This window comes from Papaver somniferum, unplaced genomic scaffold (assembly GCF_003573695.1).
Source record: "Papaver somniferum cultivar HN1 unplaced genomic scaffold, ASM357369v1 unplaced-scaffold_10, whole genome shotgun sequence".
Taxonomy (NCBI): domain Eukaryota; kingdom Viridiplantae; phylum Streptophyta; class Magnoliopsida; order Ranunculales; family Papaveraceae; genus Papaver; species Papaver somniferum.
In genome coordinates this window covers 9,521,083-9,546,090 of record NW_020618825.1, presented here as the reverse complement: position 1 = coordinate 9,546,090, position 25,008 = coordinate 9,521,083, and the positions used below count along the sequence as shown (strand labels likewise).

The window sequence follows — 25,008 nt, the reverse complement described above, 5'->3', positions numbered from 1 at the left end:
GGTTGTTGACTGAGATTGATTAATTCTTGAACATTGGTCTTTGGTACCGTTCAAGTTTACTCCACTTTTATTCAATCGTCCTCGTAGATTTCTATTCGATGATTGCGTATTGAATTAAGAGTTAGATATATAATACTCTTGTTTATACTTTTCTCTAGATTGAGTCTGACTGTCTAATTGATTCTCTAGAAAGTATATTAGAGTAAGTCCTCGCAGATTGTCAAACGAATTGTTGGGTGTGGTTGTTAGACCTCCGCATTTTCAGGTTTCAGATTCTTTAAATAGAAAGAGTTCAGTTCAGAGGAAGGTTACCTAAGATTTCCCAACTTAATCATGTATGATTGTATCATCAAAGATTTTATCTTTTCGAACTCCGTCTGTAACGCAATAGAGGCACGCAAAACAAAGACAAGATGTGTACAAATTAGATATCCAATAACAAGAACAAGGAAAAGGATTGAATTAGGGACTACAGAGCATTTGGTGATCTCATATGTATCCAAGAGCTTGTCGATTTTAAGGTTGGTTTAAATACGAACATTACATGTATTATTATAAGAAATCACATGTACGCAAACACTCAATATATGAGTAGTACTTTTATTTGAATCAAAATTAAAAACACGACGAACCTAAAATATATTCACCGCATAATTCAGGGGTACGCATAAACTAACACAATAGAAATCACCGCACAATTCACAGGTACACATAGAGTCACTCTGGATATATAATTTTACGAGTTCATGCCCTCGAACAACACATCCATACATACACTCACTTAATCTATATATAAGTTTATCTACATTACATGGCTTCGTCCTATGGTTTAGTGGCACTCTGACCCGCTCTAGGTATATATTGATTCGAAGGTTCTTCTAATTTTTGGAATTCATCCTATAGTTTTATAGTACACGTATATATATATATACACTTATTCGATTTGTATATAACCTCTAAACTTATATGTTTTTTTGCGCTGAAATGAAACACATGATTGATTATTTATTTATTTATTTTTTTGTCGGAAAGGAGTAACACTCGCAATTTCATATATTATATAATAAAATTATATACATCAATCAAGTACATCCAAACTAAACACAAAGGTATTAAATACATGTATTTTACTGAGGAAATTGAGGGACGGTGTTTGAATAAAAATTCCACCATTTGAAATTTTCTTCAAATCTTCTTTATTGAAAAATACTTGTCTTCTTCATTAAGACTGGACGCTCCTATGAAAAAGTAATCTGCACTATGCCTCGAAATCACGACCAAATCAGGTAGCCATGGATCTTCAAAGACATGTAGATCTACGTCAAGTCATTGTAGATAATCCTCAGAGATATGGTTGAAACGATTGATACAATCGATATAAGCGCCTTCAAGCAGGCTATATGAAATTATTATGATAATAGTATATAATAAGTGATTTGATTGTCTAGAATAGAGCATCAGATATATGAAAATAATATAGAGTACTATAAACAAAAACCCTGACAATCACATAAATGGGGATTGTAATTTATTATAAATAATAACTCATAGGTACCTAGATCCACCGATTAATCCGAGCCAATCTAGGTTGAGGATGAAAAAAATCGGAGGAAGTTTTCTAAAAGTTTTCCTTTATTTTGGAAAAACTATTTGGAGAGCGGAGAGCACAACACATGATTGATGGAATTACGAGTACACACTCAATATTTGTTTCAATAACTGACATGAAGGTTTAAAATACACTCCATGTTATAGTTCACGGGAATTTAAATACACTCAATACTAGTAATATTTATTTATTAAGATTAATTGTTGTTGATAGATTCATAGGAGGTTTTACCATCCGTCCGTCGTATGGTAATCGAACTACATTTGTTCTTATTCTTAATTTAAGAAATTACTTGAACTAATTACTTTGATCTAGAAATGAATAATCAGTGTAACCAACAACTGGGTCTGGAATGCAAAATGTATCACTATTACACTTATTAAGAGGCGCATCGACGGCGAAACGCTTAGGTAAATCAGGGTTCGCCAAAAACAATCGACCATATGAAATGAGATCTGCATGATTGTTATCGATCATTTTGTTACCATCGTCTTTATCATAACCGCCGCCAGAAATAAATGTCCCATTAAAAGCTCTCCTCATCGGTAAGCTTCTATACGGGGTTTCATGGATATGTTCATCAACCTTCATCATCTCTATCACATGGAGATACAATATTTCATAGTTGGTTAATGATTCAGCCACGAAAAGGCCGAGAGCTTCAGGGTTTGAGTCACCTGATTCCATGAAATCAGCGAAGGGGGAAATTTGAATCCCGACTTTCTTCGCTCCAATCTCATCGACAACAGCTTTAACAACTTCTAGAGCAAAGCGACATCTTTTCTCAATAGTTCCACCATATTCATCTGTTCTATCGTTCACTTGATCTTTCATGAATTGATCGATAAGGCAACCATTTCCAGCATGTATCTCTACTCCATCGAAACCTATAAAAAGAAAGAAAAAAACATTAAAAACTTTTATATGTATATGCTACAACAAACTTTGATACGACAATGGAAAGAAACTAAGAAAAAGTTCACCAGCTTCAATAGCATTTCTTGCAGCAATCCTGTAATCATCTACTACTTGTGGGATTTCATCTACACTCAATCGACGAGGAACTGGCCATTCCTTTCCTTGAAGACCAGGTGTACATCCCTTATCAGTTGAAGAGATCGGAGCCATTCCATTAGGCTGGGACTCTAAAGTTAATGTTCGTAAAATGAAAATGAACAAGTTCAGTCACTAAATAGTATATAAATATTTGAACATTGAGACAACTGAACAACCAAAAAACGAGCACTGGAAAGTACCATGAGTAGCAGCGCGGCCAGTATGCCAAATCTGGCAAAAGAAAAAACCACCCTTCTCATGAACAGCTTGGACAATAGGTTTCCATGCTTCCACTTGCTCTTTTTTCCAAATTCCTGGTGTTCCTGGCATCCTGTTGTAGAGATAAGCTAGAGCTGACTATGAACTCAAGATACATACGCGATTTAACAAGAAATGTCTAGAGAGGAAGAAAATACAAGATGGCATGAGGTTGACATGAAATGTCGAAAGGTTTCAAAACATGATCGACCTCCATGATCGGATATTATATATACGAACCCATGAGCTGTTTCTGATATTCCAGTTGATTCGCTAATGAGAAGACCTCCATTAGTGGTTCGCTGTGAGTAATACAAGATGGCATGAGGTTGAGGTAGACTTGCGAATGACCTACACCTTGTTAGAGGTGCCAAAACCACCCTACCAACAAAACAACCAAAGATCAAACATGTCTTTAATACGACGGATTAATGTTTTAATTAGTACTGATTACTTAAATTCAAAAGTACTCCTCTAAAGAATAATGGAAGTATAAGTAACATGTATTAAGAACCTGTGATTGATCTCAAAATTGCCCATTTTGTATGGTTTGAGCAGTGGTATCTTCTCCATAATATATCTTTCTTCGAAATTTCTTTCTCTTCTCTTCTCTTCTCTCCCACTTTATTGTGTTCTCTCCTTGTTCACAACACTCTATTTATAGTGGAAAGTACTCAATCAAACCCCAAACGGAAAGTTTAACGATGCAGCTAGGATGGTTATGACACGCATTCCACCACATTGTCAAACTCTATAATTTTGAAGACCACTTTTATTTTATTTTTATTGTTTTTTTTATTTTTATTTTTATTTTTTTTACAATCAAAGGCCTTCAAAAAGGACAATGGTCCCCCTCAACTTTTGGTGCTAGCCAGGCAGGAGGCACAGACCAGTACATGGAGGATTTCTTACGTTTTGCCCATTGACCTTGCTCATGAGCAACAAAATTACAAGTTCTAGGTTGAAAACTAAAAATACAAGCCGATAACTTAGAATAATACAACTTAATGTCTTTCAATATGGCATCCGTATTAGAATCACCATCAAAAAGTCCAGAAGAAAATTGTTCCACCAGTTTTTTTTTGCATCGCTTTCTATGATGATATGCGTCATCTTCTGATCCACTGCTTTCTTTAGAACTCCCCAGATAGCTCTAGCTTCCGCTTCTTCTGCAGATGAAACTTCAAACACCATAGCAGCACAGAAAGAAGTTTTACTAGTGAAATCTCTCATCACATAACCTGCACAATTTTCTCCAGTAATGTCATCAAAGGATCCATATGTGTTACACTTTATCCAACCAAACGAAGGGGGCATCCATTTGTCACTTAGAACTGTGGGGGTAGTAGTGGTAACAACAGGGATAGTTTTCCTGGTGAGTAACATGGCTCTGGCTCTTTCTATAACAACATTATGATTTTTAGACAAATTTTGAAAAATCAGGTTGTTTCTACTAGTCCAAAGAGACCAAAGGATAGCAACAAAATGACCTTGTCATTAGACAGTCTAGAATTTTGATCCAGAAGCCAAAACATAAGCCAATGATGGAAATTTTTTTGAGAAAAAAAAGAGGCATTTATGCAGAAGCTTGATAAAAACCAGACCTTAGAAGCAAAAGGACACACAACCAGAGCATGCATGATGTTTTCATGAGGATCGTTACACCTAGCACAATCAACAGATTGCATAGTAATTCTAGTGTGAAGGACAGTTCTAATAGGTAGAACATTTTTAGCAGCTTTCCAAAGGAATAATTGAATCTGTAATGAACTCTAATTTTCCAAATATGCAACCAAAGATTTTTACAGGGAGAGGGTATGATGCCTCTGATTTCTAAGTAGGCATATTTTGAAGAAAACTTACCATTCTTTGAAAGATACCAAGCCCTCCTATAAGGAGTGCAAAGCTGGCTTAAGGGAATAGTGACAATCTTATGAACATAAGCATCATCAAAGTGGGTGTTAAGTCTGGACACATTCCAGGTTCTATTGTTCTCATCAATTAAGTAGTCAACTTTGATACTAGGATCAGGTCGGACAAGAGGGTTGGGGGTTGCATAACCCAAAGATGGAATCCATTTCTCACACCAAGGATCAATGAACTTTCCATCTCCAACAATCCAGGAAATAAAAGGTTTCATCAACTCTTTTATAGCATGTAAGCATCTACAGGTCCAAGAACACTTATCAGGAAACTTAGCATTTAGAAAATCAGTTCTAAGAAAGTATCTAGCTTTTAAAATATTGGCTAACATGCAATCAAGGTTTTCAATAATTTTCCGGGCATTCCTGGCTAACATAGATAGATTGTTTATTTCAGCCTTTCTAAATCCCAAACCATCTTCAGATTTAGGAGAGCAAAGAGTATCCCAACCCAAAAGATGGAGCTTCCTATCTTTTGGGTCTAGGGTTTCTCTCCACCAGAATTTACAAAGGTGAGCATCCATCTTTCTACAGAGATGTTTTGGGATTAAGAAAGAACCCATCTGAAAAAGAGAAATGGCTTGACCAATGTGTTTGACCAGAGTAGTTCTAGCAGCCTGAGAAAGGAGCTTATGTAGCCAGATAGTAATTCTGGCATCCACATCTTGGAGAATACCCATATGGGTTTGGAATTTTGAATCCCGGAACACAGTTGGAGTCCCAAGATATTTCTTCCCTAGATATCTGTTTTGAATATCCAAAATGTTAGCTAAAAGAGCCTTCCTATGCTCAGGAATTCTTCTACTGAATAAAATGCATGATTTATCAAAATTAATTTCCTGGCCAGAGGCTAGGCAGTACTTTTGGAGGTAGTCTTTTATAACAGTGAAGTTTTATATGGTAGCATAAGTAAACATGAGAGAATCATCAGCAAACAGGAGATGAGTCATCTTAGGGACATTTTTACAAACTTTGATACCACTCATGGTACCTTTCCTTTGAAGATTATCTATATAAGAGGAAAGAGCCTCAGAACAGATGATATAGAGATATGGGGACAGAGGGTCTCCTTGACTAAATCCTCTTTCTGGTTGGAACAAGACAGTAGGACTACCATTTAAAAGAACAGAATAAGAAACTAAGGAAACACATTGGTTTATGAGTTTAATCCAGTTTTCAGCTAGACCCATTTTTCTCAAAACTTTTTCAAGGAAAGACCACTCTAATTTATCATAAGCTTTAGACATATCAAGTTTAATGGCAGCAGTACCCTCAACTTTATCATTATGATTGATAGAATATATGGCTTCATTAGCTAGAAGAATATTATCAGAGATACTCCTCTTTGGTATAAAGGCACTTTGGTTTTGGGATATGATATTGTTCATAAAGGGTTTTAACCTGTTAGCTAGAGTTTTAGATAGAGGGACTATACTGGTTAACTAACTATGAAATTACAGAGTCCTATGGGTCTATACTGGTTAACTAACTCAGCTAGAGGGATTTTTGGATAAGAGCAATGTTGGTATGGTTAAACACTTTAGCAATATGCCCTGTTCTGAAGCAGGTTTGGGTCATATCAATAATTGCTTCTCCAACATAATCCCAATTTTTTTCATAAAAAAGTCCTGTAAAACCATCAGGGCCAGGGGCTTTTTTTTTCCCCATTTGAAAGACAACATTTTTAATTTCCTCAGCTATAAGAGGTAGGTTTAAACTATCATTATCATCAGCAGAAAATTTAGCAGGCAAATCATTCAAAATCTCATCTTGGAATTGTTGTGGTTGAGAAGAGTAAAGATTTTTGAAATAATCTATGAAAGAATTCCCTATACTATCTCTATCAGTTAGAATAGTATTAGAGGAATCCTTGATCCAACTGATAGCATTTCTTTTTCTCATGAAAAGGGTGACTCTATGGAAATAGGGAGTGTTTCAGTCATCTTCCATAAGCCACACCTATCTAGATTTGTCTTTCCAATAAAGTTCTTCCAGAGTGTAAAGATACTCTAGCTTGGATTTAAGTGTAGCAGTAGTGTTAGTATCAGTAGGATCAGAAATATGCAAATCTAAAAACTCTTTCCTAATGGTATATATATCAGTTTGAATATTACCAAAAGAAGATTTGTTACAATCTCTGAGACCTTTTTTGGTACTAAGAAGTTTAGCTCTTAGTTTGTAGGCTGGAGATCCTATAACATTAACAGACCAGGAATTGGCTATAATGTCCCTGCAGGTGGGATCCTCAATCCACATAGCCATGAAACGGAAAGGTCTAGACATACAAATTATCCACCATTACACTTGCGCTTCCATCCACAGTTCCAAATGCTGAGGTGGCGTGGAAGATGGAAGATGGAAGATGGATGGATTCCACCATAAGACTTGTTCTTATAGAAGATATTCATGCTCGTTAGAATGCCTTTTCATCACCAACAAACGTTATCATAAGACAATGCCGTGCATGTTTTGTGTTGCGTTAGCAAAATAATCGTGTCGAGTCAGGATATGTTGTGCCCACACTCTTATTTTATGTTCCCAAATAAAATACTCTCGGATATTTAATTTCCCTCCAATGGTTACAACATTGAGTAAAATTATAAATGATTTCATGAGAAGGAGATCGATAATGATCTGAAGATGACAATGAAGAAGATACTGATATTGGTGGTGCTGGGAGACTATATTATGGAAGGCGCTCTGAACGCTCGCCTAGGCTACCTAGGCACACGAGTCATGCAAGGAGTGCCTAAATAATAAAGAGCCCTGGTGTGCCTAACACAACATTGGTGGGAGAGATCGAAGAGTTCCACTATGTCGGAATTAGAGTTAAAAACTGAAGGATCATCCTATTTGGGAAAATTGATCATGAGAATAAGATGGGATCATCAATGGAGAGGTTACAAACGGAAGAACAACTATCCATGATGAAATTTTTCATTGACATTTTTTCTTTGATGATTGCTTATTCTTGCTGCTAGCTGTTTGTAGCTGCGTACACTTACATTAACTATATTATGTGGTGGAAGATTAATAAAATAATTTTTTAGATCTACGTAAATATCCTCTTGGAATCATGCCTAACAACTACTAAATTTGGTGATATTAAATTTAAATCATGTTTTAGGAGGAAAACCTATTCATAAAAACCCAAGGTGATCAACCTTGTGGTACAAAAACCCCACTCAATTGTTGAGATCCATTAAAACTCCATCGTAAACAAAATTGATACAAAAATCCTAAATTTTTTAAAAATTGATACAAAAACTCCAAATTTAAATGTTGGTTTCATCAATTATGATGAAACCAAAATAAAATTTGATGAAACCAACATTTAAATTTGGGTTTTTTGTGTTAATTTTGTTTTGATGGAGTTTTTGTGTTACTTTTGTTTTGATGGGTTTTTTGTGGAAGGATGGTGACACCTCTGGGGTTATAACTCGCGGACCGTTTAGGAGGAGATTTATTAACCTGACTAAATTGGGGCCTATACCACTTAATTGGGGCCTATCAAATTTTCATTCCCACACCACCAAATTAGTCTAGGCACCCAAACTTCTAAAAAATACTAATTTACCCCCACATTAATTCCTAAAACAATCTCATATAAATACTAATCCTTACTTTTTCAGTAAATCCAAAAATAAAAATTCCTAAACCTAAAAAAACTTTCTATTTAAATCGTAAGCTTTCCGAATTCTCAAAACACTAATCAAAAAAAAAGTTCATCCTCTTCTACGACTATCTTCGATCCAACCAAGAAAAAAGTAAATTTCTATCAACCCATTCTATGATTTGCATTTCTTCATTGATTCACATGTTTAAATCTTCGATTTTCAAAAATCAAAATCTCAGATTAACCCAGAATCGGTCTGTGTTTTGGTTTCCGCCATGAAGAGCATGCACAATAATCGGTTTAAATGATGATTAGCATTGACCGATTTTAGGGTTAGAATTGAAAACATCACCAGAATCGGTTTATAAGTGCTTTATAATAATTCGATTCTGGATATATTTTTCTTTAAATATGCCATCCCAGAATCGGGTTTTATGTGCCTGCTAATTTACCGATTATGTTTGTATTTTTATATTCCTATTCATAATCGGATTTTATATATGTACCACATAAATTGATTTCGGATGCTTATACTCTTGTATGTTTTTGTAGTCAGAATCGGATTACATATGATTACTTATTTATCGATTCTTAACTAATTTTTTTTGTTTTGATTTTGTTTTATATAGATATGGACTTCTCACACCTAGCGTTTTACTCTCGAGAGCTCATATTGGAGGACATTCTTAGGAAACCACAACGAGTGCCAGAAATAAGCCTCTACAAGTTTGCTTATGGACGTGAGACCAATCTTGAACAAGCCCTCGCATTGATTGACAAGCTTGCACTATATGAGCTTTATGAGGTCATGAGGTTCGCTAGGATGAGGGGAAACATCATTAGAGCTGAGAAGGAGGTCCATGCAGAAATGGAAGGTATGTGGGAACAAATGGCTCAAGAACAAGTTGATGTTCCTGTTGATGTTGATGCTGGTGCTGGTGTTCCTGCTATTGGTGGTGCTGCAAATGTTCCCGGTGGTCCTGCTGCTGCTGATGTCGATGCTCCTGCTCTTTAAGTTTTTAAGTTTTAGATATTAAAAGTGTAAGATTATCAGACTTGTGGTTGCTTTAAGTTCATAACATTATTTTAAAGTTTATATTTTGGATGATCTTTGTGTTGAACTTAATGCACTTGAAGTTTTAATTATAATTATGTATTGTTGCTCAATAATTCTTGCCTGACATGCCCACAATCGGTATACTCGATATGTCAACATAAACCGATTGTGAAAGCTATTTTTCCTTCAAGCTAGAATCGGGATCACATATGCATATATATAAACCGATTGTGCAAGCTATTTTTCATGTATGTTTTTCAAGCTAGAATCGGGTCACATATGAATATATATAAACCGATTAGTTTCGGTGAAAATTCAATTTTTTTACATGTCTTTAATCGGTTTATGTTGGTCACAAAAAAGACCGATTCCTGATGGCATTAAAACAAAATCGGGTTATATATACCTTCTAGAAGACCGATTTAGCCAAATTATTTCACGTTTTTCAAAAAAAATAGACGTTAGGGACTTTCTCTATAAATAGAGACCTCACCCTTCGACCCCATTTTCCCCAAAATTGATCATTTTATTCCACCTCACTCCATATACTCCTCAACTAGTCATTTCATACATATACATACAAAAAATTGCATCGTTTGACCCCGCAGAAGATTTGTCAATCACCAAAGCATGGTATGCGGAAAATCGACTTAGACGTCAATCCTCCGAAAGGGAGGATTCCACAACCTTTTGGGTTAGGGTACACAACAAATTTAGCCAAGAGTTTGGGAATCCTAATGCACGAAGTGTTCAACAAGTCCATGATAGGCACCTAGTCATCGAAAATGCGATACTTGCTTTTTTAGCTCTCCAACCTCGGATTTTTAACACTCGTCCCTTCACCTTGTCCATTGCACAATTTTTAAGTAATATTGTGGGTTTTTTTACGTAACCCATATTGTTTTATATTCCAATGAAACACCACCAACAAATGTAAGTTTGTTTTCATGTTTTTGTAGCACGAAGTCGTGAAAGTGCGCTACTTGGTGGAAAAGAGGGAAGCATTCGCATTCGATAAAAGATATCACTTCTTTGCAGAAAGAATCCCAGAGGATAACCCGGACTACTTGGATGTTGTATCGTCTTCGGAGGAGGAAGATTGACGGCTTTAGAAGTTTTTGTATAGGTTTTGTGGGTAGACCTCTATGTAAACTCTCACGAGACTATAACTCTTCCACTAGGGTCGCCTAGGTGTTTAAAGGCTTGATGCATGTGTTAAATGCATCCTACAATAATAATGCAATGAATGAAAATTGGTAATGAAGGAAACAATCGGTTTATATACGTCATAAGTAAAATCCGATTACCAAGATCGGATTATAAACATGTCAATGTTAACCGATTATAGATGTCGTATGTTAATTCGTAAACACCAATCCAGAATCGGTTTACAAGTGAATAAACATAAACCGATTCTGGGTACTGTTTACGAGAAAAAAAATGTTTGATGTTTTGATGAACTCTCTAACATTAGTTAATCTCACATCCAAAACAAAATTAACCCCTAATACGATTAATTAGTGCTAATTATTCAGGGGTAAAATACGTAGTTAGGTAATTATTTTAATAAGGGGTGTGTAGGTGATTTCTAATGACATTTTTTGTCATCTATCTATAAGCCCCAATTAAATGTTATAGGCCCCAATTTAGCAAAGTTTATTAATCTTTATTATTACCTCCCTTATATGCTGGTTTTTAACTCTCATCGTATTTTTCATGTAAATTCCTAAATTAAAAATTTATACATTAAACCAGCTTTCTTTTTTTTTTTTTTTTTTTTGAAACAGAGGGAATAGGAAAAAATTTAAAGCCACTAAAAAAAAGTGGCCCAAACCAAAACATTTACATATATGTATTTACAACGACATACTAACTACATATAAAAATTGACAATGATAAACCGTAGAAAATATTACGGTTTATAGCCCAATTGAATAATACGTATTATGACTTGTTGACTGCATGTAAAAGTGTTGTTCTAGAGTTTATCAGTTCGTTCTTTGGGAGAGACCACCAAATGAAAAAGGGAAGCGAGCCCCAAATCCTCCTTAGGACTTTTTATCCCTCACCATAAGCCATTAATCTTATGGTGGTGGGAAGATGATTTTTTCGACGTTAAAAAAGTGCATGTTTGACTTGACACCTTAGAACGCAACTTTGTTTGTTTTTCTTTTTTTTTAGTATCTTTTGGTAAGTGAAATTCAACTCAAGTACTTTAGAGTGAATTTATGTTACGTTTCAAAGGGTGATATATTTTTCATCCAAATATATCTCAAGTGCATTAGAAAATTTATGTCTCGTGGGAATGATGTACTTTTGATTCCATAAGTGCAGACATTAAATCTTGTTTAATTAAATAATCAATTGGCCATGCAAAGTTCTTTTTGTCATTAAATTTGATGTCTAAAGTATTACTTTCCTATGGAAATTGGTTACGACTATGGTACCTGCATTGCATTGCTTGTACCAATGCCCGTAAGAAGATTCATTCACAACTCTTTGATAAGAGCTAGAATTACATCTTAGCTTCATTCCATATTCAATTGATACTTGTATTTTGATTTCATTACTGTTCGGGAAAATACATTTTTGTCTCATGATAATGTTCATGTTCACATGCTTTATATGAGTCGGTACGTCTGACCCTCATTACTTTGAGGTTCTTTCCAATTTTGCTACATTTAATAAAAGTTGAGAAATTTCTTTATCTCAACAGGCCAAGAGAATCTTACTACACATGTCAACAACTTACTTTAGGTTGAATAGATTACTAAATATAGTTCTCTTGTTGTTATACTTCACATATACTGGTTCGTTACTATCATGGATGAAGTAGAGGAATGGAAATTTTCTGACTCATATTACCTTTTGTGAGTTCTTCCAAAAAAATTAGAATACATTGATTTTATTTTGCAACGTATCATTTGAAACTACATTCCACGGAACATTCAAATTTGGGGAGAGAATATCAAATATGCAATAATGGTGCTCAAGTACTTCTAAATCCCAAATACATACATTTGAATCGAGTTGGTACAAACAATTGTACAAAATACATCATTCAACTATAGCCAATATACCATATTCAAGAGAACAAGATAACAATAAAACCAAAATTCTTTATGATCGAGATCAACAGTAATAGTTTAAATTGTTCGTTTAAATGATATGAACTTATCTTAAGGCAAAAATAAACAAAACCAGGCATGTTCTAAAAACAAATAAATACTCAATCTAGAAGCCATTATAATTATAGTGACATACCTCAGACTCAGACTTTGGTTCCCCTTATACATAGAAGGACCGGAACATCCTTAATCGCGCACGACCCAAAACCAGCCTAGAATAGGACCGAAACTGGGACTGGAACAGGGGCCGAGTTAGATCGCTGGATCGGGGCCGAGTTGGACCGGTTCGGCTGGGTCGGGTTACTCTGGACCGGTTGGGCTGCATCGGGCATAAATATTTTTCAACGGATTTTAGTTTCTCCTCGGAAGACGAACAGACCCTTCTCGTTTTCATGACTAACAAACCATTTTCATTCTTTGTTTTCACGAAAAGATATCTCCAACGGACATGAACAATCACCGACATGATGAATATACAACAATAAAAATAAATTATATTATAATATGTAATAAAATCACGAATCGAGAGTCCAATATGGATATATTTTTGATTTGAAAATCAAATGCCAAAATCAAAATCAGGGGAAAAAAATATAGATCCAACTTATCTGATTTGACGATAACGATTACAATGATTCCAACGATCCCAACGTAGTGTATTTGATTGAAAATAAAATAAAATGAAAATGAATACGGATCCAAGAATTTGATAGCAACCCAAAAAAAAAAATTAAAATCCATTGCCGCGGGGTTAGAGATCGTGCATGATAACGTTTTGCAGTGGATGGGAAAGATTAAAAGACAAAGAGAGAAGAATATTCCATTCATTAGAGTTAGTCTCTATTACATCGATATAGTTCCTTATATACAATATAGGAATAGAATCCTAGTTACTATATTGGGCCGTGCATCCGTGGCCTAAACCCCTACAACAGATTTGGAATTTTAGTTACCGAAAACTCTTGACTGCGTGTGAGAGAGTGGTGGGAGTGGGTTTAGCTATCACAACAGGAGACATGGCACATGAAGCACGCGACTTCGTTTGTCGGGCTGTGCCGGGATGGCACGTTTTACACCTCTACGTGTAGACCATGAAGTCCGAAAGTTAGTTGCTTGTATGCAGCTACACATATCACTGATGAAATGAAGATTTCAACTAAGACGCTTACTTTTGTTGGGAAACCGAGGTTATGTTCATCTCGAACCGGCATGTTTCCATAAAAGTAAATTTCATGAAACATCCTACTTTAGATAACTTGGCTCGAATCCTTTCCTTATATCTTTAGATTAGAATGATCGGATAATACTAGCACGAATATATAATCAATACGATAATAGACAATCACACACGACACAAAAATTACGTGGTTCACCTACCCGTTGTAGGCTACATCCACGGCCAAAACCACCCAGAGAATCTTCATTATCATAACAAGTTATTACATCGTCACACATCATATAATCAACTAGTTATGTAACCCACTAGCGCTAAAAGTTAGAAATAACAAGACATATTAAGAAGAGTTTACCTCTTCCTTTGTTCTTATTCTTTCATAAACCTTCACCGCCATGTTTGCTTCGACTTTAGAAAAGAACACAAAGAACATCATGAATTATAGCTTCTCCCATACGAACCCTAGAAACCCTAGATTTCTCCCATACCCGTTCTCACTACAAGTATCTCTTCTCACATAGATTTTACCCCATCACCCGGATTGTAGGACACAACGGTTGTGACGCAATATCTCGCATAAAGAAAGGATTCTACAAGAGAATGTATTTATACTTACACTATAAGCCTTCTTATATAGTAGAAAAATTCTTGCTCCCCAAGTCTTAGAACTCCTAAAAATAGACTCACACCTTATTAGGAAATCCTAAACTAGGAAACCACATAACTTGGAAAACACCCAAGTTACGTTCCAATAAGTTCCGGAATCTTCACGGAACAAAACCCCAACAATCACCACTTTTTGTAACGTGAAAAATACCTTCGTATTCACTCCAAAAAAGCATGAATGTTTACCACCTTATACAAGGACATCTTCTCAGACATCATCACTAGCACGAATAAAAATTGTCTTGTACTTTGAGCTTGAACCACCACCTAAGCCGAATTTCTCCTTTGCACTTGCACCACCGGAATCGCTATTTGCTGATCTTCTAGCATCACCACTAACAACTTTTTCTTATAATTTATACAAGTTTCTGCATGACTTGTATCAAACTACTTCGTCTCCATGATTACTCATTATTCCGCCTTTGTAGAATATTTCTTCTTCAACACATGTCTAACACTTGACATTATTTGAACTGAGCCATTTCCAGACGGACTTAACCAACTCCAAGAACCAACAATCTTGAGTCATCCTCCATGTAGAAAAAACATGCTACAACCTTCATATGTTCTGTATGAACGATTGTCACTTAACACCACCGTGATTCAAAATATTCTCCTGACAATATTTTGCAGACGCCAATTGAACCTACGAACGATCTTCTCTTGTAAATAAAATACCTTCAATACAAATCATATCCACATCAAGCAAAGTTGTCGAATCTTTCTTGATGCCGCCCTGTTCTTTTTTCGATCTTGATTTACTCATCATCTTCATGATCTATATCACTCCGCTATGAACCAAAACTTTTTCTTCTTTGAAAACTCTTGTTTAAATTACTGAATCACTGCCATATTTATCCACGCTCACCGCACCACTTGTTGAGAAACCGAGGTTATGTTCATCGCGAATCGGCATGTTTCTATAAAAGTAAGTTCCATGAAACATCCTACTTTAGATAATTTAGCTCGAATCCTTTACTTACATCTTTATATTAGCATGATTGGATAATACTAGCAAGAATATATAATCAATACGATAATATACAATCACACACGACATAAAGATTACGTGGTTCACCTACCCTTTGTAGGCTACATCCACGGCCAAAACCACCCCGAGAATCTTCATTATCATAACAAGTTATTACATCGTCACACATCATATAATCAACTATTTATATAACCTACTAGCGCTAAAAGTTAGAAATAGCAAGACATATTACGAATAGTTTACCTCTTCCTTTGTTCTTATTCTTCCATAAACCTTCACTTCCATGGTTTCTTCGACTTTAGACAAGAACACGAAAAACATCATGAATTCTAGCTTCTCCCATACGAACCCTAGAAACCCTAGATTTCTCCCATACCCGTTCTCACTACAATTCTCTCTTCTCACATAGATTTTACCCCATCACCCGTCATTGTAGAACACAACGGTTGTGACCCAATCTCTCATAAAGAGAGGATTCTACAAGAGAATGGATTTCTACTCACACTATAATCCTTCTTATACAGTATACAAATCTTTGCTCCCCAAGTCTTAGAACTCCTAAAAATATACTCGCGCCTTAATTAGGAAATCCTAAACTAGGAAACCGCATAACTTGGAAAACACCCAACTTACGTTCCGATAAGTTCCGGAATCTTCACGGAACAAAACCTCAACAACTTTCTTGAGATTTTATTTGTCGTTTACAATATGGTGGTGAGTATGGTTGGAAATAAATGGCGTTTTAATAGAGAAGAAACGAAGAAGAAAAACTTTAAATTCTCTTATATTGAATATCAAGTTGTTGTTACTTAGTTGGACTATTAATGTCGATTCTTGTAAGAACATGAAGCTTGATGATTTTGTTTTTGATTGGGTGAGTTTGTTTGGGGAGTAGTTCGTTGTAAACTCTCTATTCACCTCTCTTTTCGACTCTTTTCACCTTTCCTTTTGACTTTCTTCGTGTATTTTTGGAGGGTGCTATCTAGGCATTCTTTCTTATGTATTTTAATCTTTCCTTTTTCAAAAAAAAATCACTGATAAATGTTTTGGAGCGCCGTTTCAAGCGTACATTCCTTCCATGTTCGATACTTTTGGGTGCATAAACTTGGAGAAGTAGTTTTCCTCCTGATTGTAAGAGAAATTTTATGCAGCTCATGGAATACAATAAGAAAGGCCTCCCTAAAACTGGCTAAAACGTAATAATATCATTGCTTCCCTTATTGATGAAAATATAATGCAGGTTATAATTTGATTATTCGAAATCCTTGAAGAGGTATTGTAGGAACAGTGGCTTTCTAGGACAGAGTAAGGGATATACCCCAAGCTGGTAGTGTTTCTAGCTATTTCTGGGAAGATAAAACATTTTAACTAAGTGTCACCGTGTTCTTCAGAGTCTTTAATCTTGTATTGTGTCTTTTGAAAGAAGGTCATGTAATCCTACAACTGACAGATTGTAGCTAGAGTCAGTATTAAATGTCGGGTCTGGTAGAATACACCACCTAGTCTGTTGTGTTTTGTGCTGGACAATGATCTTTATATAAATTATAAATTTCTTTTTTCTTCTTTTGCTTAAAAGAAAAATAAAAGTAAAACCTAATATAAGTATTCATGTGTGATTTTTATTGAGATCATATGTTTCTTTTTTTTTTTTTGCTCGATGAAGAAGTTATTTTATTAACGGAGTAGTAAGTACAAAGCACAGACCCCAACGGAATGCTTCTCACTTGAGAGTGTGAAAAGCCCGGATAAGCTAATGTAAAATGTGAAAACTACAGGGAGACCCATTCTACAGATTTTCTACACCGTGAAACCCACGGGCGGAAAAGTTCACGCGCGCACCCAATTTTTGTGAGAAAATTTCTCCCAAACCCACAATTTATAAAATTTGGTTTCTTCGTATCTTTTATTCTTCTTCACGGGAATTTCTTCTTCAATTATTTTTCTTTTCTTCCTCCCAACTGTGACTTACGATCAATAATATTGATAGACAGTATAATCACATGAAGATTGGAAACAATAGATGAATGAAATCGAAAGTTAGGGTTTGAGGTGATGTTATGAGATGAATCGAGATCTTGTTGTTTGTTATTTCCGAAAGATGTATGAATAGGTTTTTTTTTAATTAGGTATTATGATTGAGAAGATGGATCTGAGATGTGTTCTGAGATGGAGATAGGGTTTTGTAATTGTTTCAATCAAGTAGAACAGGAAGAAAAGTTAATTTGAGATTTAGAAAATACAAGGAATAATAATAAAGATTATTTGAGCTTGGATGATGAACAACGAAGAAGAATAAGAAGATGTTGTTATGATTGCATAACATGTCATGAAGTCAAAAAATGGATGCATAACACATTAGCCGGCATCTTTGTTATTTTGTGTGAAATTCAAAATTGATGCATAATGCATCATGCAGTCGAGAAAATGGATGCATAACCTGATATGCATCCAAAATATGGCTGCATAATGCATTATGCAACCAGAAAATTGTTGCATAATATTTTATGCATCGAAAAAATGGATGCATAACCTGATATGCATCCTTAAATATGGTTGCATAACCAATTATGCATCAATTTTTTATGTACGGACTAAAATCAACCAAAACAATGGCTACATAACTCGTTATAGATGCATAACTTTGTTATGCAGTCGAGAAAATGGATGCATAATTCGTTATGCTTATTCATAATGTGTTATGCATCTGTTTTGGAGGCTGCATAGTGAATATGTAGTCAGTTTTCGAAATTTTTCCTTAAAACGATGATCACCTCCGACTTTTTCGTGAAAAACAAAAATTTGATATTGTTGTTTGTACTCGTTGTGTAGCTCTCTCAAAAAGATTTCCAACGATATAAAATTTGTAAAATTCCAAGGCGTGGATTTTTAGATATGTTATATCCAAGTTACGTTGCCAATTATACACCTGAAAAATTAGGCTGCATAACGAGTTATGCCTGAAAAATAGTATGCATAACGAGTTATGTATTGATTCTTAATAATTTCGGATTATTTTGGGTGTCACGGTATCTAAAATTAATTGTGGGCTGACAATAAGAATATTATTTTTTTTGGGCTTATGCCTAATTTTTCGATGTAAAATATAAAAATCACATTGCAAAGAAATGCAACTCACAAAAAGTTGTGAGAGCCCACCTAAAAAGTACAATAGAATTAGCTCAAATAGAGCCCCAATAGAATTAAGTAAAAACTACACCCACACCCATTTTCCCGATTTTCGACACTGTGAAACCCACCGACAAAAAAATTCAGGCGTGCACCCATTTATTCGGTCAAAATTATTCCTAAACCCAGAATTTTTAGAATTTCGTTTCCGTTTTTTAACAGTTCAATCTCCTCTTCTCTGTATCTCTCTTTGTGTCTCTCGAGAGCAAAGCAGTCAATAGAAATATGGGTTTGTCCCAGGTTCAGGTTTACATCAATGAAACTGTTTTTGCTGTTGTTGGTGACGAATTAAGGTTTGATGATTACAGTGATGAAATTGAAGCAGATTGATATTAGGGTTTGGAGAAGCTGATTCTGTTGTTGCTATCATGTTACCAGCGAGATTTATTGCGAGAAGATACTAGATTTGGTTAGATGGTCGAGTTGGAGAGAAACACATGATGGACAATTGACGCAGTCAAGAACACTAAGAAGAGGGGTTTGCTGGAGGTTAAATATGGAAGATCGGAGGTGATGGAGGTTGAATCCGAGATGAAATTGAAGATGGGTATGAGTCTAATTCGGTTTATAAGAAGCTGTGCTATCTAATTAGGGTGGCTGAACTGTGAAGATGAGAGGGGATGAGATGCTGTTGTAGGAGAAATCTGTGTGGTCTGAGATTTGCAATGGAGACAGCAAACAAATGAGCAAGCTAGATTTGTAATGGAGATATCGACTATGTAAACAAGTTATTTCGAGCGGAGAATTCGGTTGTATTCAATGAAAAATGTCATGTCCCTCTGAAAAATTCGACATTCAGTGATCCAACTCCCTTTAAACCTAGTTTGAGTGTTCGGGATCTACATTCTATTACAACTGCTCGAATTATAATGCAAAGTATGACAACTTCGCTTCTCTTGTGACTAGTTCTTGTGCAAGGTCTTCCTCTAATTATGACCTTGTTTCATTCTCTACACTTTTATCTCTGGAAGATTTTGGTATGGATCCATTGATATGCCAGTCTTCATTCATAGTACCTGTAGAACTGGATGGAGATCCCGGTTTAGGAACTGGAGGCCTGCAAGACAAGAATCATATGCTTTTTCTAGAAAATGGTTTCACTCTAGGATGGGATAAAGCATCGTATATTGTAGGTGGATGACAAGTTATGCAACCTTTTTTTTTTGCATAACTTGTTATGCAATCCAAAGAATGGTTGCATAACACGTTATGCAGCTACTCTTTTTTTAGTATTGAAACCAACAAAAAAAGGTTGCATAACACGTTATGCACCTATAATAATATCTGCATAACATGTTATGCAGTCGAGAAAATGGATGCATAAAGCATTATGCAACCATATTTTTGTAAGCGTTGAATTAAAAAATTAATGCATAATCTTTTATGCATGAAATGTATGATAACATGTTATGCATAAATTAATAGATGCATGTACCAAAATATGGTTGCATAATGTTTTATGCATTTTTTGTTGTGTCAGCATAATGTGTTATGCATCGTTTTTGGTGGCTGCATAATGGTTATGTACCAAATTTTTGAAAATTTTGCTTAAAAGAATAATCGCCTCCGACTTTTTCGTGAAAAACAAAAATTTGATATTGTTGTTTGTACTCGTTGTGTAGCTCTCTTAAAAAGATTTCCAACGATATAAAATTTGTAAAATTCCAAGGCGCGGTTTTTTACATATGTTATATCAAAGTTGCATTGCCAATTATAACCCTAAAAAATTAGGATGCATAACCCGTCATGCAATTTCATATAATTATGGGTGTCACGATTTGAATTTCATATAATTATGGATGTCACAGTATCTAAAATTAATTGTGGACCTGACGGTGAGAATATTAGAGCCTGTTTGGTAGCATTTTCAAAAATAGTTTTCTACTGTTTTTAAAACAGACCTTTTTTCATTGTTTTCATTTTCTAAAAGCTGTTTGGTATGGCTGTTTTCAAAAACATATTTTTCAAAACATATTTTTCAAAATTAGTTATATGTTAAAACTAATAATTCAAAAAGTAGTTATGAGCTTGCACAAATATTTTACACATAACAACAATTTTACATATTTGTATAAGCTAAAGGTGTTGGTGGTGATGTCGGCGTTGATGATAAATCCACATTGTCCCTGCTATGTCATCTCTAACATTATTCATCAGCTCAATATTCGCTGCGCTTACATCAATGTCAATTGATGTGCTTTCTTGACCAGTACTTGAACTTTCTTCATCTGCCACTAGAAGATCTTCTGCCATGAACTGACTAAACAGTTCGTCATTCCTTGAATTTAAGCGAATGAAGTTGTGTAAAGTACAACATGCAACGGGAATGAGTCTTTGTCTGCGAAGTGGATAATTTGGCATGCATTTCAATATTGGAAACCTACTTTTCCACACTCCAAAACAACGTTCAATAAAATTACGTAAAGAGGAGTGTCTATGATTGAATAATTCCATAGGACCCTTTGCTTGTCGACTTCTTCCCCTAAAATCACGCAAGTGATACCGTTCTCCACGATAGGGTGTCAGAAACCCAGGCATGTTTGTGTAAGCGGAGTCAACAACATAGTACCTTCCTACATTCAAATTACCAGTTGCTAACTTCATCAATTCAACATACAGTTGGAACATGAACATTTATCATCTTAAACACTATCTCAAGGTACAACAATTCAGATATTGCATGGACAGATTGATCTATTAAAGTATTAAATGTAAGCTAACAAGAATTAAAGTAATATGTATTCAATACCTTCTTTGGGCATTGGGAATTTGTTTTCTTCGTTCGATATGGCATCCATGAGTACTCTTGCATCATTGGCAGTTCCTTACCATCCCGTATATACAAATGTGAACAACATATCAAACGAGCAAGCACACATAATGTTCTGCGTGATTTGAGCTTTTCTGCCTCGAAATGGAATTTGTTTAGAAGCAGGTACACAAGCACTAATATGAGTTCCATCAATAGCACCAACACAATCCTGTTTTGAATTATCAATTGTAAAGGCTAAGCTAAAGATGCAAAAACCAAGATGAATATCAACTGTAAAGAAACAAGCATGCATATAAGATACATTAACAAGTAATATGGGAATGAGAGCCATACCACAAACCATGGATAGAATTTAGGATTTGTCATAATCTCTGGAGGTACCTCATCCATATTGGGAGGTTTAATTATGAGGCATCCAAGGAGATATAATGCTTTTAAAACCTTCTTAAAGTGCCTGTATACGGTCTCATTCGAATGTTGAAACATCTCTGCAACCACTCTATTGCGCATTGATTGACTAACAGTATCCAAAAATATTCCAACCGCCTCTTCGACACTTACTGATCTATCATCTTGTAAGAAGTCATTGGTCCTTAAAGTTGAACATAACAGCATAAATGTAGAAGGATCCATTCTCATCAAGTTGTACATTCGTCTTGGATGTCCATTCAGTAACTCCAAAATAAACTCTCTCCCACTAAGCACTGATGTCATCATTGGTATCTTAATATAACGCTTATGCAACTCCTTAACCATAATCAATTCCATAAACGAGTCTTCCGAGTCTGAGGATGAGTCACTTGATGAACTTGTATCCCTGGATTCCATTTTAATACTCTGGTAAAACACAAGAGTATTACTGCCTGATGCAAAAGATAAATGATTATAAGAAGAAAGGTCGACGCATCATGACCAAGCCTAAAAATACTAACAGGCAACAAATAAGTACTAATAAGAAGAAAACTAAAACTATTAGTAATGCTAGTGTTATGATGAGAAATATCCCATCCTCAATAAGGTGCACACACTTTCTCTAATATTCAAAGTTGTGGAGATGAGTTGAAACTAGACCCTAATCAACCAAACAACTGAGATATTCAAAGTTGATTACGGGGATTTTCATATTCGCACATATTCAGAAAGCAAATCACAGAAAAGAAATATGTACAAATTTAAAGCATCAGCAATACCAAAGCAAAAATGTATCCAACTGTTGCAGGCACCAAATTAGGCTTGGTATGTACAAAACTAGAAGACTGAGGAGGAAGCGTAGGAAGGCTTGAAAGATTTAGAGCATTAGCTACACCATTAATCTGGAAACTCTATATTATAGACAATATCAATTCCAACATGCGGACCCTGGACGGTGTCAAACTCTATATTATAGACAATATCTATCATATAATCATAGTGAAACCCAATATCTCTTCGTAGAACCGAACTGAAGTTTTCAGGGATCTACATAACAACGAAATATGATTTAATGATAAAAGTGGCAATGGAGAAATTCTACCTATTTCTTCTATCTCCATTTCTATAATCGCCACACACACTTCTAATGAAGTTTTTCTCTCAAATGCGGGTAAATAGCTAATACTAATGAGAGAACTGTGATGCTTCGAGTCTAACAGAACTAGTCCTTTTTATATAATGGAAATTGTATATCTATAGCAAGTTTACAGGGTACCGCACACGTATATTTCTTACAGATAATGATATTTTTAATTTTTCTATTGATCCTACACTGATTACAGAGAATGGCAAGGTATTTTCTATTGATCCTACACTTGTCCTGATGATGTGCAGTGGCGAATGACGAATGTTCTATTCATAGATTTAAGCTGGAAACAATGGAAAAGTAAAGCTACATACCTGGACTTTTGATATGCCAGTTAACAACCAAATCTCTTCCAAATACTCCCTTTGGTACAGTTCCTACACAAAGCAAATACATATTGTTATTACAAGCACAATGAATAACAATAAAAAATAAACTTTTACTGAATCAGCATAAACCTATTACTAATTACTATCAAAAAAAGCAAATCACACAAAACCAAGCTCACATTAACATAAATATTATGTCACAGTGTAACTTCAAGTTCTAAATCACAACACTCAACAACCCTTAACCGAGTTCAGTTTCTTAAAAAAAAAACATATTACAAACTCTTAAGCCACATAATTCTCCTTGATTCTTTCATTTTCTTAAAAATTCTCCTATAGTCAGGGTTTCTGAACTTGTCAATGGCTTTGAGATATACATCATCTTCCACTCCTTCCATGTTGTCCAATATATCCATACAATCTTCAATAGATGATATCTCGGTGCTGGTACAAAGAGGAGATGTTACTTCCTTATCCTTCTTACGTTCAGCCTTCGCTTTTGTTACTTCAGCTTTAACTTTGATATTTTCAGTCCATGCTACAAGTGCATCATCAAACCTTGATGATTTAGTCGCCTTTCGCCGAGGGATATCAATAGGAAGTTCTAAAGCACGTCGCTGTATGTTTGACTGTGTGTGTGATGAAGGGTGACTCGTGTCTCTAGAGCTAGCGGGTTCTACATGTACCCCTTTGCCAAGGAATTCTGTTTCCAAGTCTCTTTCGGTGTCTGAGTCAGGAGGAGACCGTGTTGATGCATTAGACATGCTTCCAGATGCTGTTGTGCTATTAAATATCTCCCCAAGCATATAATAATTGTCTAACCCCTTTTTACGGAAGGATTTTGCACCAGGATATTTCTGCATTTGGGAATGTTACACATGCATTATACTCTTGAACTACATTATGTACCTATATTATGTACAAGTAAATATCTTAGTGTAAACATTTATGCGCATACCTTCAAGTAACGCTTCCAAGCATCATCACTTGCAGTGACAGTGTTTGCAACTGGATCCCAACCCATACCGGTATCACTCACTAACCTTGCAAATTCCCTATGCTCTATACACAGTCGATTGAATTTAGCTTTCAACTTAGGAATGCTGTATCTCTTACCAAACTTAGCAAAGAGAGCATTATCTATTTCTCCCCATTTCTTCTTCTCCAATGTAGTGGTTTGTAACCCATTTTTGGCTTCATCATGAACCAATTGAACAAAGTAATCCACAATATACTGTGGCCATGTGCGGATATCATCTACATTATCATCACTTGATAGAGAAACCATCTTTTTTTCTACAGAATACATACTGTATAAAACTTAAAGAAAAATTCAGTGGAGTCCACCACATGGTACTTACGTAAGAAAAAAAAAGAATTGTAATAACAATATCCAGTAAGGATCCCTAGTTTTAGTTAATAAACTAGTTGTTAATAAACTAAACTATGTAAATAAATAAAAGCAGAAGAACTACCAAGTACTAACCTCGATGAAATTTGTTTATTTAGGATCCCTATTAACCACCAAACGATGAACCTGTAAAGTGAAATCAGGCTCAAAATTCTAAACACAGTTATAATGAGAAAACTAAGTTGTGTTACATGTTCATGTAACTGACACCAAAATAAAAGCTGAGGCTCAAAATTGTAATAACTTGTGGGAAACTAAGTTCTATTCAACATGG

At 35.2% G+C, this 25,008-nt stretch overlaps 2 protein-coding genes across 3 annotated transcripts; both read right to left on the bottom strand.

The window, feature by feature from the left end:
* Nucleotides 1–1,901: 1,901 nt before the first annotated feature.
* On the bottom strand, nt 1,902–11,856 carry LOC113326923 (putative 12-oxophytodienoate reductase 11). Of its 2 annotated transcripts, XM_026574584.1 has the most exons (6): nt 11,833–11,856; nt 3,438–3,490; nt 3,164–3,304; nt 2,866–2,996; nt 2,593–2,754; nt 1,902–2,496 (listed from the first exon to the last, which is right to left on the bottom strand). In XM_026574584.1, exons 1-6 carry the CDS (start codon nt 11,854–11,856, stop codon nt 1,907–1,909), a joined length of 1,101 nt encoding a protein of 366 aa, XP_026430369.1. In that variant the 3' UTR covers nt 1,902–1,906. The 2 variants fall into 2 exon arrangements, with proteins under 2 accessions (XP_026430369.1, XP_026430370.1); XM_026574585.1 differs by lacking the exon at nt 11,833–11,856 and having other exon boundaries at nt 3,438–3,505.
* An 11,742-nt stretch (nt 11,857–23,598) lies between these two features.
* On the bottom strand, nt 23,599–24,611 carry LOC113326297 (L10-interacting MYB domain-containing protein-like). The gene is made up of 2 exons (XM_026574049.1): nt 24,282–24,611; nt 23,599–24,180 (listed from the first exon to the last, which is right to left on the bottom strand). The coding sequence occupies exons 1-2, from the start codon at nt 24,609–24,611 to the stop codon at nt 23,599–23,601; spliced, it is 912 nt and encodes a 303-aa protein (XP_026429834.1).
* Between the last annotated feature and the right edge of the window lie 397 nt (nt 24,612–25,008).